This window comes from Trachemys scripta, chromosome 6, assembly GCF_013100865.1.
Source record: "Trachemys scripta elegans isolate TJP31775 chromosome 6, CAS_Tse_1.0, whole genome shotgun sequence".
Taxonomy (NCBI): domain Eukaryota; kingdom Metazoa; phylum Chordata; order Testudines; family Emydidae; genus Trachemys; species Trachemys scripta.
Window position 1 is genome coordinate 61606369 of NC_048303.1, and position 16729 is coordinate 61623097.

At 38.5% G+C, this 16729-nt stretch overlaps 1 protein-coding gene across 2 annotated transcripts in view; it reads right to left on the bottom strand.

Moving 5' to 3' along the window:
* Positions 1-16729, bottom strand: part of LOC117879537 — a 67751-nt gene extending 51022 nt beyond the window's left edge. For both annotated transcript variants that reach the window (XM_034774787.1, XM_034774786.1), the window contains exons 1-4: positions 15165-16729; positions 10780-10872; positions 6959-9532; positions 2483-2674 (exon numbers count right to left, since the gene is read on the bottom strand). In XM_034774787.1, coding sequence (XP_034630678.1) covers positions 2483-2674; positions 6959-9532; positions 10780-10837 — 2824 coding nt within the window. In that variant the 5' untranslated portion in view covers positions 10838-10872; positions 15165-16729. The remainder of the gene's footprint in view (positions 1-2482; positions 2675-6958; positions 9533-10779; positions 10873-15164) is intronic.

Sequence of the window (16729 nt, forward strand, 5' to 3'; positions counted from 1 at the left end):
GGCTGATCCAAGAGCATGCTGCGCTTTGGCTCTTAACTACTGAAATGACCACTGGGGTACACCACAGACAAGTACAAGTTAGAATTGTTCTGAGTGCATACATACACCAATGGAATGGGCTAAGAATACAATGAAGTGCAATGATGGCTTAATGACACATTTCTCCCACCAAATCTATTCCTGAACCAAGTAGAGCTTGGGATTAATAGACTCTAGCTGACAACAGTCAGTCTAAAATATGGAATACTATAATTCATAATTAAGTGGGTCAGAGTTACTCATGGGTTCCACAGGCAACAGGCAGGGAGAACCAGGTTCAGGACACTTGATGGCAAAAAATTAGCCTGGAGGGAAGCATCAGTAGTGCAAGGCCCTTGCAACCCTGGCTCCAGCAAGTTGCAGTTTTGGATGTTTGTTCCTCTTGATATTGGAGTATATTTGATCTATGGAACATTACAATATACATATGATCAATTCCCATTGAAACCAATGAATGTTCTGCAGGCAAATTTTGTCCTGCTATGTCTGCTTATAGATTGTTGTGGTTTTTTGGCTCAGGAGATTTGTAATAGATACCTTCACATATCTTCAAAGCTGGTTTGGATCTAACCTAGGTTGGTAACAGCTTGCAGTTGCTACTATCTGACAGCTTTTGGTGGTCTATGTAAAATGAGTTAGTCATCTCAGTCCAGTTCTTAGATATCTAAGACTCACTGACTTTTCACCTCCAGCAATTATCCCTCCAGTACAAGATTTGTAGATACAACATAAGCAGTGGTAGAGTGAATTGTAATCATTCTGGGAATAAACTGAAGACATCAGTCCAAGGGCTATCAATCTTTTAGGAATACTTTCAGAAAATTCATTTTAGTAAGCCAGCAACCAAAACAACCCCAATGACAAGTATTTTTGATAGAAGTGGAGCAGTGTGTTCTGCACGTAGATAAAATTTTCATTTCTTTAAAAGGATAAAAAGTTCATTTACCTGTTGTTAAGACAGTTTGTTTAAATTAGCTAATATAACAAACTGAGGCAAAGCCAGTGTTGTGTGAGAAGTACAACATATGTTGTTTCCTAGTTGCGGAATCCATCTGCATGAAGCATAAATTAATTAAACAGCTCAACTTGAAAATTCTGCCCAAAGAAAATTCTGAGACAAAGAGCCAGTGAGTTTGATGTACTCTGAAACATGTGAAAAGGTGACAGATTTCTTAATGAGACAGCGTGATGGGAGACTGTCTTCCTAGACCATATCTCCTAATGGTCAGAGCACTGGCTAGTCATACCACTTTGTGGGTTCAAGTCCAGGGGTTGGCGGTAGGAGAACCCAGGCCTTCCTGTTCCTTCAGTTTCCATCCCAGGGCTCTGGGGCACGCAGTTCAGGTGTGTGCCCAGCCTAATCTCTGGGTTACAGCCCACAACTTGTCCTCCCAGGAGGGGGTCAGGAGGTTCCCTTCTCATGAGGAGATACTCTGCTGTCTCTTTTGCCATGCTTATGGTTCTGAGTTGAGGTCTGCTTCTGGAGGTGTGGGTCTCCCACTGGATTCCTGCAGGAGCTACCAATGCAGGTCTGCTCCCTTGGACCGACTGCCCTGACTGGGCTGTGCTGTGCCTTTTTAAGATCTGCCTTCATTGAAAGCATGCCCAGAAGGCACGGCTGGGCAGAGTCTCTTGTGACCAGAACTCCTCCTTGTTCCCCTGTTCCCCAGTGTAGGGTTGGGTATACCTCCCAGTTACAAGAATAGCTGTTCCAAGAGAGCAGAGAGACAGTGAAGGGCAATCCAGGTAGCAGGTCTTAGGAAAAAGAGCTTGATGAATGAATATAAGGATTATAGTGATGGGAAGAGGACAAGAACAAGAATTCTACATTTAGGACCAGACTCTGCCACCATGCCCCCTGCGGTGTAGTGTCTTATTCCCTGACAAGCCCCATTGACTTTTCAATAAGACTACTTACAGTTCAACTGAATGTGAGAAAGGGTGCAAAAATCTGGCCCTTAAACAGGTTTTTTGTTCCTCTGTCATTCAGAGGAATGACAGAGGAACAAAAAATGAATGACAGAGAAGCCTACTTCATATGAGTGGAAAGAAGGAAACATAGCTCAGTTGAATCAAATATAATCACAAGAAGTTTGGGAAGGCATACTTCTTGTATCTATTAATATGATTTATGTTTGTAACCTCAGTCATAATCCTGGTGAAAATAGAACTAGAGAAAAGCCTCAGGATCAGGAAGTTATTTCTGGTTTACAGTGTGTACCCAATTAAGGGCTAGATAGACATCCAAAACGAATGAAAAATTCAATTTAGAGGACAGTGTCAATACACTCAGCAGTGTATTCTTCAGCAGTGAACAATAGACCCTCTCATGGGGTACATGGGCTGTGCAATCTGAAGATGAAATCTTCTTGGCTGATAGTTCTGATGGCAGTGTCAGTCACATAAGAGAAGAGGTACAATTGCAAGACCATTATGTACTCACTTGATATCTCAGTGATTGTGCTGGTTATGGAGCTCCCGCCAGTTGAACTGCACTTTTTACTGTCTTTGAATTGCTTCCGTTGCCTGGCCCATCGGTCTATTGCTTCTTCCTGGGAGCCATCACTGGCTCTTGTATCTTTTAACACTGGTTCACCGGGTAGCTTTATGGTCTCATTCACTTCTGACTTCAAATCTAAATTAAGATCAGATTTTATCTGAGAGCTAGATATGTGAGATATAACAGTTCTTTTACAAAATGTTCTGTCAATTATACCTTTTTAAAATTAAGCTTTTCCTCATTATAAATGATGAAATAACGAATATAACAATAGTCTGTTTGCAAATATATGAGAAACATAAAATCAAAATAGCAAATAGCATTTTAAATAGTCATGAACCACATTTAAAAAAAGATAACCAAGGCTTATATGAAAAAAATGTGTGTGTGTGTAATTGCCATGCTTGTATACATAAAGCAGATTGTGCGTGCTGATCGCTAGTTAAGCACCTACATAGCCATCTGCCTGGATAATCCCTCAATTTGCAAACACAAGCATGTTAGTTGCATGTGCAAAGAAATCTGTGCATTTATGTGCATGTGTAAAGCATGTCTCAGGTGCCCTTATTTAAAAAGTTGTCCTTAAAAATATAACTAGGAGAAAAAGCAGTTAAGAAGATGGTACAAAACTCAAAGTAGAATACTTCCATATTAATTTATTTCTAAGCAAATTCTAAATGTTGTAGTACTACTTTATTGCTATTTCAGACATTAAAAACAAATCTAGAAATAAAGACCCTGGGTAGATTTATTTCCATTGGTGCAAAGGGTGCTAGCTGCATCCATTTACACCTGGGAGGACAAAGATGACTGAGCAGAGAGGGCAGGTAGGATTACCAGGAGAGGGTAGCACTAGGGAGACTTAATCTAGCTGTAACTCCATTGGGATGAGTTGAATGAGTGCCTCTTCCAAGCACCATTGTCCCAACAGCCTCTTTACATGCTTCTCAATCCCTGAATGATCAAGGTTTATGCCACTGTACCTCTATTCCAGACAGACATTCTTCTGCTGAGTGGCAGGAAACTAAATTCTACTAGAGTAGCTTGCTTCGTGGCAAATGATGGGAATATTTTTGATATAATTTAATGTTTGAAAAAACTTTCCCCCCCCCATACATTTTATATCCTTAAAATGATCATTTAATTTCAATAACATTTTGAAAACAACTATTCAAATTAAGGAAGCTTTTTTCTATGTGGCATACTTTAAAGCTAACATTATCTGGAACGCTGACGCTCAACATATTTATTACAGCTATCATTTCATTTCAACACTTGAAATTGAAATGGGATGATTTGACATTCCTGAACTGAACTGGTTGGTTTGGTTTGTTGAACAAAATCAAAATGTTTAGTGTCGGATCTGTTCAATATTAAGCTACGTCTGCCTGAGCCATCATGGTACGTCACGTCAGCTGTACTTCATGTGCTTCACACCCCCATTCTCTTCTATGGGTTGGTCTCCCTGGCCAGACTATATGTTCCATGATGAATTGAAATCACTGATATCCCATGATGCATTGTTGCAGCTCAGTCAGAGGGAAGACTACATTGCATCGTATGATCTCCAACCTGAGATCCTACCCCAGAAGGAGAATAGGGATATGAGTTACCATGGCAATTGAGGCAGGCAGACACAGATTAATGTTGAATTGACCCAAAATGAAATGTGTTGATATGGTTTGACAAAACAAAATGTTTTGATTTGAATAATCTGTTCTGAAACTAAATATTTTCTTTCAATTTTTTCAACAGAATTTTTTTTTGGAGGGGAAGCTTGGGAGGCACAAAATGTCATTTTCCTACAGAAAATTTTGATTTTTCAGAAACCATAATTTCCATTGAAAATTGTTTTTGATGGAACATTCACAAGCAGCTTTAATATTTATGTTATAAAAATGATACACCTTGGTTTTCATGCATAGTATGGATGCTGAATGATTAAATATTAATATTAAACAAACATAAACAAGGATATTTCCCCATAACCAGACTTTGTTGTACCTAGCCATTGTTGCACATGCAATTCTTTATTAGTGCTTATTACAACATTGGATGGTGGTATCTTTTCTATGTCATGGAGGTACAACAACACTAGATTATGGTGGTGATGGGCTGTTTCTTTTTCTTTTCTTTTTTTTTAAACTTTGGAAGGCCACCGTGGGTTTAAGAACAAATATAGTAATTCACTTATTCAAAGTTTTGCCAGGAAACATGGGAACTGCTGCTTTGTTTCAATGGTGATTTATAAATAAAATCCTGCTGTTACCAGGAAAAGTAAATAAAACTAGAGGAAACATATTACTGGAATTTTATATGGCCCGGATTTTTTTTTCTCCTCCCTCTTTTCTCTCTTTTTTTTTTTCATTGAAATTGCCATATGTGTCCCTTTCAAGTACCATTCTGTTGTGGGTATGGCAAGCCACACATTGCCTCTCTATCTGTAGACTGTTCAATGAAATGGCTGCACTTGGCCAGTTGCTGGATGGAGCAGGATGTTGCCATATCCTAAAATAATTAAGAGCCTGATTCTGTGACCTTATTTATGCTATATAGTATCTTACTCCACAGTAAAATCAATGGGAGCACTTGCAGATTAGGATACTATTCCTCGCAAATGTATGTGGTAGAATCAGGATCTTAAGAATTATTTTGGATTCAAAGAAGAAAGAAAAGGTCATGCTTTTCAGGCCATTCGAAAGGACTTCTAAAGTCTGAATTGCCTTGAGGCAATTTTGTCTATCTGTTTCTGGAGCATTATTTCAAACAAATTCAGGGGAGGGCAAAGTTGTGTCAGCATATAGAGCATTTCATTGTATCCTGCAAAGTTGGGAGACTGGGTAGGAGGGTGGTGGAAGACATGCTGGAACACAGAAGCCTATGAAAAGCCAAGGGAGGGGCAACTGCCTTCTTCCCCATAGCAACTGATACTCCTGATATGTTTACACAATATAAATGTAGTGTAATTCACTATCAAAAATCTTTGTCAAAAAGAACTATGGTTGAATGTATATTTCACTGGAGTCTAGGGTGACCAGATAGCAAGTGTGAAAAATCAGGACAGGGGGTGGGAGGTAATAGCTCCCTATACAAGAAAAAAACCTGCATATTGGGACTGTCCCTATAAAATCAGGACATCTGGTCACCTTACTGGAGTCCCCCCTACAAATATGTTACACTTTCTTTACAAAAATCTAAACTTAAAAATACCTCCCTAAATGTTAATAATGTCTGGAAATGAATGGTTAAGGGATCCAGTCAGTTTCCTCTTCTCATATAATACTTCACTATCATCAGCTACCATCGCTTGGCCCCCTCCCTTGTTTTGGTCTGTAATGGAATGTTAATTTTATATAGGGCACTATTTTCAACAGTGCATTGCACTGGCCTAACTCTGCTCCCATTGAAGTTAATGGTAAAACTCTCATTGGCCTTCCTTTGGTCCCATTAACATCAATTAGAGTTGTGCCATTAACTTCAATGGGCATAGAGTTAGGCCAATGCTGAGCATTTTGAAAATCTAATTTTAAGTGTGTAAAGTTATATATATCTAGAAAAAATTAAGATAGAATTAAGGAGGGACCATGGTAACCACATTGGGAGTAATAAAATTAAACAAAAAAAATGTCAGCTGAATTTCCTAAGGATGATCTATATATAGTTGGTAACAACTCAAAACTGTTAAGGAAAGGGATTAGACAACTCATTCTTTTACATTGCTATGATACAATTTTTTTTAATTGTTACGTAGGTATTCTTATGGGATGTATGGATGGTAGAAAGGAAGATAAATAGGAAATTTCAGAACAGATGCAGCATCTTGTTTACAAAAATACTTCTCTGTACCACATTTTCTCAGATAGGTAGAGAGAGGCAGAAGGGAAGTCAAATGATTTGATTAAGGTTATCGAACGTGCTGAAGGCTCAGCCAAGATTAGAACCAGGATGTGCCTGGCTTTCAGTCTTTTGCTGAGGTCACTAGACCACATGCATCCTTAAACATACTTACATGGTTTCTAAATACAGTACAGAGCTCTGAGGACGTGTCTCATTGCACCTATATTAAACCTGCTCTGGTATTTGCTTTACTCACCAGGAGGATCACATTGGTACACTGTTTTGTTACGATATGTCAAACTCTGTGTAGCAAAGCTGTTTTAAAGTGTTCTTTTGTTAATAAACTACTGGCCTGCCTGATTCTACAGAGAAGGGAGTGGTGAACAGAGTACAATCAAATAACTAAACATACCACCAGGGAGATGATGGAATGGGATTAAGAAGCAGGATGACCCTTGTATATTAATAATTCACCTCTGTTTTTTCCAAGCTATCTCACCAAAACACAAAGGGCTTAGCCACTCCCCAAATGTGCAGCATATGCAAAAATATTAATAACGCAGAGAATTCTGGAATGCCTACCTTTTTGACTAATCTGCTTTCTTGGTGACATTGGTGTGTCTGTGTTCTGGCAACAATCCTTTGTCTCACATTTTTTCTCAGTTTCTTCAGAGCTGGATTTAACTAACTGCTCTATCTGACATGCTACAGGCTCTATTCTTAAATGATCAGATAATTGGCTTGTTATCTCTTGTTCACTGCACAGGTTCTCTTTTGTTTCTTTGGTAAATGTACCCTCAGTGAAAACTTGCTTATCTTCAGGATGCATTGAGGAGCTGGACATTGAAGTAATATGTGTGGAATCATCATGGAAATTGGCTTCATCAGGAATATTCCCAGATATGTCCCGGATCTCAGAAAAGCTCTGTAATTCATTATCTATATCTGACTCCTCAGCATCCAACAAAGGGGACATAAATGATTTTTCTCGAATGCTGCAGGGTAGCTTAGGCTCATTTTTTATCCCAGAGCCAAAGGAATCAGCTCTCCCCTTACTGTCGCCTTGAATGATAAGCCTTCGTTCTCGCTCTCCAGTTATTACAGTCATCACTGATCCTTTCCGTTTCTTTATTGTTACCTCAGGCTCTGTAGTAGCTGGATGAACATACTTCCTTGGCTGTAAAGTTGAATGTTGGCTTTGGACACAGTCTATGGCTACTGTATTAGCTATGCTTTTGTCACTAAAATGGTCATTTGAAGGGCTTCTGGAAGGAGAAGGGACTTGAAATATCAGGGCTTTATTCTGTACTTCAACATGGCCTTGTACAGCAAAGCGATGATCACTCTCTAGTGTCTCCTCATCTAAACCGCTTTCTGTAAACTCAGTGTGTTCATCACATACAGCAAGGTTCTGCAGAGGCTCTGAGTATCTATGCTCCAGTTTCTGTTCTACACTTGAATTGATGCTGGAATGAAATGTTTCCACTAATGTCTCTTCCATTTCTTTACAGTCCCCTATATAGTCTTCATAGTGAGTCAAGAAGAAAGCATCATCTATACTTCCTTCCAGCTCAGAATGGTAAATGGTCATGTCATGATTGTAAGAGGTGAAGGCATACTGATAAGATTTGAGAGCTCTCAGACTGCTGAATGATGTGAGACTGGAACACTTACAAAGTTCTGTACAGCTGGTATGAGTCTGAGTATTCTTGCTGTAAACATCTACTGCTTTGGCTTGCTTGGGCAGTACTTTTAAGGATAAAGATGGCAATGAATAAAAGCCAGAATCTCTTCTGTGGTGAACTGGTGACAATACATCAATGGTGGCATCTGGAAAAGACTTTCTTCTAACTGCTTTTGGCTCCAGGTGTGAAGCTATCATAGTATTCCTTATGTCAATGAGACTGTTGTTTCTTATTTGCCCTGCTTCATTGGTTTCATCAATAAGTTCCTTACCAAAGCTTTTTTCACCTGAACCATTAGTATCTAAATGACAACCTCCATTATAACTAAATTCTGAGAAAATTATCTTGTCTTTACAGAAATCTTCCTTTTCACTGGCAAGATCTTCAGTCCCAGGTTCTTTCTGTTTACAGATATGATTTCCTTCCTCCCAAGCTGGTAAGACTGCAGGCAAGGTGTCAGGTTCTTTTCTATCACTAACTGGGAGTAAGGTTGCAACCTCTGTAGTGGTATCTAAACATATTTCTTTGCTGTCAGCAAACTCTTCAGGTGGAGGAAGAAGTAGATACCAGTCTGGACATGTATAGTTTGTAAATGACTCTTCCTTTTCATGAAGGCTAAAATCTGACTCATAATCAGTGCTGCAAGATACCTCTGTTACAGAATAGTCTGTATCATTGGAATAAGTGTTTCCATATTTCCTGCTGCAAGTTTTGCCCCGTGACTGTGTGTGTTCCCCTGGTTCGATATGAATTATTGGATACTGCTTTCTATTGTTGTATTTCACTTTAATTTCCTTTCCTACGATGCTTACTTTCAGTGAGGTGTTCTTGTTGCTGGCAATTTGTATTTTGTGTTTAGAAGATGCCTTATAACTCTCATTGTCATCTATAGAATGGTCAGTTGATGGATCCTGACACTTACAGCACTTAGAATAGTGGCTTTTCTGATATTTCTTGTCACGATAGCACTTTCTGTTCTTTGGACATTTCCTTTTCTCAATTACAATGCTTGTTCCAGAATCAAATAAGCCCTTTTTAATTTCTACATTCATATTAAAACCACCACATTTTAATTCTGCAGTAATTACTTCACTAGCCAAATCAAAGGGCTCTGCAGAGCTTGGGTTGTGCTTCAGTGTAATTTTTCCTGTTGATAAGGCTTCTGATTCATTGAAGGTTACCACTGCTAGGACCTCTTCCTGCTGATGAGAGAATGCTGGTGGAGGGCAATCTTTTTCCTTCCCTCCTTCTTTTTCACTGTCATCTGTATTTTCTTGTTCTTTATCTTCACATGCACCTGAGTTATTCTGTTGCCCAGTCATTGGTGTACAAGAGTGATCTTTCCTGTTTTCTTCGGACCTCTCCACGTCCACTGGCTCAGGGAAGTTAGTTTCCACTAGGTCCTCATCTGCTTTATTTTGAAGGCCTTTTACATTTTGCTGGCATTTACAAATGGCTGGCAAATGTTCATCTAAATTGGAAAAAAGGAAGAAAGGCTTTTGCAGTGGTCTATGTAAGCAGCATCTTGAAATGTATTATAAAGCCTTACAGTGTTTTTCATATTCAGTGCTTATGTCACTGAGGGTCTATACTTTAGAAATACTGTATATACCATAAGAACTGACCTATTTTTCTTCTTTTTAGTATCGATCAACTACACATTTTATTTAAATGTAAATTATTCATTTTATAATATAAAGCCAAGTAAACAGCGTATCTCACACTAAGAATCAGCCTACCCACATGAAATTAGTAAGAACCATACAATTTTGTCTTTAAAATGCTCACACATGAGATTTTACACAGTACAAATGTACTATGCTAGAACATGTAAAAAGCAACAGAGAGTCCTGTGGCACCTTTACGACTAACAGATATATTGGAGCATAAGCTTTCATGGGTGAATGCCCACTTCGTCGGATGCATGTCCATTTAGAAAGATCTACTTTTCTTTCTCTCTCTCCCCTGGGATATTTGTTCCTCTCCTCAACACACATTGGAACAATCAATATCCTATAGTATGGTTGCAATTTTGGGTACATTACATGGGAGTTGTACTTATTATAATCCTTTTACAGATGAGCAAACAAGGGGATTAATTAATTTAGCCAAGGTCACACAGCAAGTCAGTAGCAAAGTACCCAGGCATTATAATGTTCTAACTATTAGACAATACTGTTTCCCAATGGGAGTTGTACTGTGCAAGATTTCATGTGTAAATTACATGAAAATCTGTCTTGTTTGAGCTCTTTTCAAATAGATTTTAAAGAGCAAGGAGAATAGATTATAGTAACATCTACTTAACCAGGATTAGTTCAGCTATTATACTTTATTAATTTTCAGAAATATATTGTTCTCATTTTTGTCCATACTATAATTTCTACACACAATAAGTCTGAAATAAATTTGGGACATTTAAACAACACCACCTATGCCTGCACATTCCCAGAAAGTGTCAGGATAGTAACACAACAACAAATCAAGGCTCAGGAAGCAATCACCTCTGTTTATAATTATTTAATATGGATGTCTTGGCATAAGCAGAAAACTAATAGCCTAAGCAGGAAATAGCTTTAGGGAACTAAGATGCACTGATCTCTGTCTTTAATCTTGTTTTAATTATGTTACTATAATTCAAATATTTCTAGAAAATGTCTGGAAAATGACCAGCTGGGACACTTGTGCTATACATTCAAACTAACCATTTCATGAACTTACATTCTCTGGCATCTGAGCTTTTTCTGCCCTTGCAGCTTTTTCTTCTCTTTCTGCTCATTTCTGAGACCTGAGGACATCCAGATTTTTACTCTCCTGGGTGGGGAAAAAACAAAACAAAAAACCATTGAATCATTAAAATTATTCCCTATTCAACTGCAAGGTTGCTTTCTTTTCTCTAACTTGGCTTCTCTTCCCGAGTCCATAAGCCCACTGATTGGAATTCTGAATTGGAAATAGGAACTTGAGCATCTAATTGTTTCACTTGGTCATCCAGGGCCAGATTTTCAAATCTATTTAGATGCTAGGGTGACCAGATATCCCGATTTTAGGGTCTTTTTCTTATATGGGCTCCTATTACCCCCCATTCCTGTCCCGATTTTTCACACTTGCTGTCTGGTCACCCTATTAGATGCTAAGGATGCAGATAGGGCCTAGTTGGATTTTCAGAGGCAAAGTCACAATCTGATACCTGATTCCTCCCTTGTTTTGGGATGTATGGTGGAAATAACTCTCACCAACCTCATACCTGGTGCAGCTTACTTCCTCATCTATGCTGGGGGTGCAGTGGAGGTGGAAGGGCTGAGCCAAAGCTCCATCCACTCCTTGCCCTTTTGTATTGGAGTGGGTGTAGCAACCCCAAGGAGGCTGCTCTCCCACCAGAGCTGCTACCCACAATGTGGGTAATCCATGCAAGGGAACAAGAGAACAACTTACATCACAGTGTGCATATGCAGTGTAGTTATAGCCCTTTTTAAACTCACACAGGAAAATGATAAAAGACAAAAACACCTTATCACCTGTGGGTGAACACTTTTCACAAAGCGATCATTCTATAGCTGACCTATTAGTCCTCATCTTCAAAGGAAACCCGCACAACACTTTCAAAAGACAAGCCTGTGAGCTCTGCTAGACACTAAAAAATCATGAACTGAACAGACACTGGATTTATGGCTTATTAAAACAATCTGTAATCCCCTAACCCCCTCTTTTAGTCCCATGACTGCAGAGGTGTTAACGAACCACTCTACCTTGAATGACCCTTTAACATATGTGCTAACTACACCTTGCATTGTGCTGTGAAGCCCTACCTTTCCCAGACCTGAAGAAGAGCTCTGTGTAGTTCCAAAGCTTGTCTCTCTTTCTCACTAACAGAAGTTGGTCTAATAAAAGATATTACCTCACCCACCTTGTCTCTCTGACCATCTTGTCTAGTCACATAAGACAGCACACAACTGAGTCACCAACAAATTAAAAACCCTTGTGAGAAAGCAGTGCCCATCTTCCCATAGAAACTTCTCCTGCAGTCCTCAAAGCATACTTTGTCTGTGTTTTGTAAAGAGTGCCTTATAAATAAACAAATGCATTTATCAACAATTAAAATCCTACATAATTTAAGTATGGCCTTGTAAATTGCCAGTGTAGCTGTTGGTGCTTACACTGCCTGGTGGCCTCTGTTTAGAGTGATTAGGTTTGTATGAAGGCTTAGAAAACATATTGGTTAAAAACTTGAGATTGTCAGGCCAAGTATTGATGTTAGCACTGGAATACAATATTTTATAATGCAAGCTGAGTTTGAGAAAGCAGTTGTGTAGTGAACATATTGCTTTCTGATGGGGCATTTCAGCCATATCACTTGTTTGATGTGCTATTTAAAGAGTGCTTTTTTTTTTTTAAATGAACATTTTACCAGACAAGGATATGATGCTCTGTAGTTCTAACAAAACAAAACAAAAGATTGAATACGAGCTGTGCGCACACAGATAGAAGCACCTCCTCTCCTGATGTAAAACCTGCTAAATGTAAGATTAGATTTCAAGCTAAGGCTAGTTTGGTGTGTTAAACAAAAGAGAGTGCTGCTCACAATTCATTGGGGAGCAGCTCCATTACAAAGTAGAAGTTTAATTTGCGAGGTCCTTTCAGTTTTGTTCAAGAATTTTCTAAATCTCTCCCTACAGGAAGTGTCACTATCTGGGTGTATTATGCTCTGGGTGTATAAGCTTAATTCAACAAAATATCACTACTAGGGAGGAAGTGTGGCCAAGTCGATAGTGCACTAAACAGGAACTCGGGTGACCTGGATTCTATTCTGAGTTATTTTTCAAGCTTCATCAGGCAATAGTGGTATCAACCAGTAGAGATTGCCATGGTTGGCCTAATGGCAACTCTAATTCCTTCTTGATGAAGCAAGAGATTTTGGCTTGTGGTCTAAGGCTAAGGTCCTGCTCTGGGTGGCCCAGATGATTAAAATTGGCTTGGTGGCTTCTTTCCCTGACAAGGAAAGCTGGATCATTGTGTGATTTAGTCAGGGTGATTGGCTACAGCTACCCCTTTGTGATAAAGACTATGCTTGTTTATCAGTTTACGTTTGTGGATTATTATTTATTAAAGTGTGGACTCTGAGTCTCTGTTCGATCCCCGGGGGTCAGAAAACAATTGGCAAGTAAATCCTAAAAAGCACATACATGATCCACAATAATGTTGCTATTTCTACTACTTCTCCTGATATTATTTATGCTTCTTTACCCCCCCCTCACCCCCCAGATTCATTGCTTCAGGTAAGAGAATAGGCAAAAGTCTTATGGTTGAGGTGACTGCTGCATGTCTTTTCCTTCATGGCTTTTTCATTGTACTTCTTCTCACATGTTATTTTTTCCTTTCACTGTACCAGTGTACCTACTTGTTTTTTGGTGGTTCCACATCTTAGATTTGTAAAGTTTGATGAGAATTAGGAATCTTATCACCTGTAATCCTTAGTCACATGAGCAGTCCCATTGATTGCAGTAAAGATTACATGAAGGGATAAGGATTGCAAGATAAGACCCTTAACTAGGACTCAATTCTGTACATTGCTGTGAACTTCCTGTGAGACGCTGAGCATTGACAACTCTCATCAGCTCCAATGGGAGTTAAGGGTGCTCAGCAATTTGCAGGATTGAACCTGAGATGTACTGGCATAGAGCTCTACGTGCTAAGGTTATTCCTGATCTAAGCAGCAGCACTAAGGCTGGCTCAGAATAAGTGACTAGTATTTATATCTCCTTAACTAACAGACATGAGTGAAAGATTATCCACAACCACAAAGCTAATTAAAGCTTCTGTCCATATCTTTGTTGTGAATACCGTTCTAATTCCTGTTCATAATAAGGAGCAATGTATTTCATTACTTCTTACAAGTCTTGATATTAACTCTCTTAGACCAAAGAAACAGTCTTAACAACATATATTTTTTGAGATCGCACTGTTCTTTGTTAGGTATGAATTGCTGTAAGAATTTTTTTTTCTTGTTTAACTGGTAGTAGGAATTTAAATTTTAGGCTGTGGAACACTTTTAAATCTATTTTATTATGTTTAAAAACGTGACCTTCTTCAAGATAGCAATAAATATTAAAAACATGTAGTGTGTGACATTACAATAATGGTCATTGGCTTGAAAGGAAAAAAGATAGAGGAAATTAAAGAAAAATATGGAGGAACAAAGTATAGTGCAATAATATTTAACTAAAGAAGAAACAATGAATCAGTATTAATTTTTTTATAGCAGTGAAGAAAAATATCTTTGTAAAATATTTAACATTCTTTCAGGATAAAAATTAGCTTCAAAGTAGTATACATTCTTTTTTGTAATTAATTATAGTTATGTTTTAGATGGCCTAGCTGTAGCCATAACACACACAGCAAGGTTACATTGAACAGTCCTATTCAATCCTTTAGCTAAAATGTTTCACATTCCAGAAACATATAATGCTGGTGATTGCACAATAGTCAGCTCTCCTAGCTACCCAAAATGTCATTGCTAAAATCACCTGCCTCTCATCCTTTCTTCCTCTCCCATATGAATCTCTTACCAGGCCCTAAATCATTTCCTGTCTTCAAATTCAACATCCTCGTCTTCACATTCAAGGCCCTACATAAACTTATCCCTATCTACTTCTCTGTTCTCATTGCCTTGCATTACCTCTCTCACTCCCTAAGCTCCTCAATATCCTCTCTCTCCTTACTGTTTTGCTCATCTCCTTTTCCAATTTGTCCTTGCTCCTTGTATCATGTTGCCAACTACGTTTGGAACAGTCACTGCTTGTTTCCCACGTATCCTCTCTCTCTCTCGCTCCTTCTTTGAAGTCATTCTTAAAATCCACATTGTCCCTATGTTGCTCTCCCCACCCAAAATCAGTTGATCTCTACACCCATTTTTGTTCTGTTGCATCTTGTCTGTATTCAAATTTAAACTCTTTGTGTTAGAGAGCAGATCTTGTCCTTCATCTTGTAAAGTGCCATGTACATTAATTGTACTCTATTACTAACAATGATAACCTTACAGATAACTCTAATTAGGGTCCAATCATTCCATCAAGTTATGTAGGCAGAGAGATTCATATCCTTGATACCTTTCATATTTTCTCATATGCCTCGTTCCACACTGCCTCTTATTCTAGGAATGCCCTTCCAACATCTATCTGTTCACCAAACCATCACTGTCAGCTCATTTAAATCACTCCTAAATACCCATTTCTTCAGGATGGCCTGCAAAAAGAATTTTTTTTATGTTAAATGCACAAATTCACACACAAGAAAAAACACATGCACTGCCAAGACAGGTAGGCCTCAATTAAGTAATTTTTTTCTTATCTCTTGCCTCTACTGCTCTACACCTTATTCCCACTTGTCTCAAGTTTTCATTTATATTGTATGCTCTCCAGAGAAGAAAAGAGACCTGGCTTTCTTTAAAATATCTTCCATGGAGTGCCTTGAACACTCACTGGTACTATAAAATCACCACAAAAGAAATGGGAGGCAAGGCAAATGGGTGAAACCTTTGTTCAACAAGATCCTGAAACATTTCACAAAACATGGAAATAATTTGCTCACAGAAAAACAGCCTCCACTTAGACAGAACTCTTCAACAATTTGAAGCATCCAACAAACTACGTGCTGGTTCAGAACAGGCAATAAATAAGAATAGCATATCCAAATGAAAGTGTAGGTGTGGGAATTATTCTCAAACTGAGGTCAGGCCAACAAACCATGATTAACACTTCTATCCATATGAAATATCCCATGAGATTTTTAATAGCCAAAGATATTTGGGTCTTGGTTTTCCATCTCACTCAAAACAAGGTACCTCCCACTGCACAGTACCTCCCAACACCATACTGACTCGCAGGAAAGAGTACTACCGATAGAATTAATAACATCACTTATGCAGCACATAGGGTTTGTCAAGAGGTCCCCCAAACAAATTACTTGAACTTAGCATGGCTAATACTGTAACAAAATGAAAATGGAATAATCTAACATCAGACTAATAGTGTGAAATAGCTTTAGATTGGCAACTTGGAAGCTGGTCATGCCAAATTGATGGTAGCTTTCATGTAGTCCTTCACACAGAGCCAAACCCCTTCATTGTATTAAGAGCTGAAAGTAAAAATTATTTAAATGTTACAAAGAGGACTTTATTTTAACTGAGAATTAGAAGTAGTTTAAATACAGGCAACATTATATTTAAAATTATACTTGGGCTGTCACTGGGGGGCGGTGACAGGAAAGGGAAGACATTTCCCCCCTTTCCTTTTAAGAAAGGAAAAAAAGACCTAGCTTCAGCTTTCAATTGTTCATCATCTCTGAACAAGCCACTTCTGACATTTTCTGTTGTGAAAGTTAAATATATGCTCCTGAGTCCCCTTTACTACTAAGCCAAGCTGACTTTTTCTTAAATTATTTTGAAACTTTGTGGGGAAAAAAAGATTAAGAAATCACACATAACAAGGGCACCATGTCTTGCCCATGGCAAGGTGTGGAGACCCATTTTAGCCCTGCATCACAAGACTTAGCCTCTGCATAAATTTGAAAATATACATCTCCCTGCATTGTATAAAAGAATGAAATCAATAAAGATACCCCCCTCCCCTCACAAGCCTTCAAACATTCCATAAACAGAGCTCCTGTTGACTTT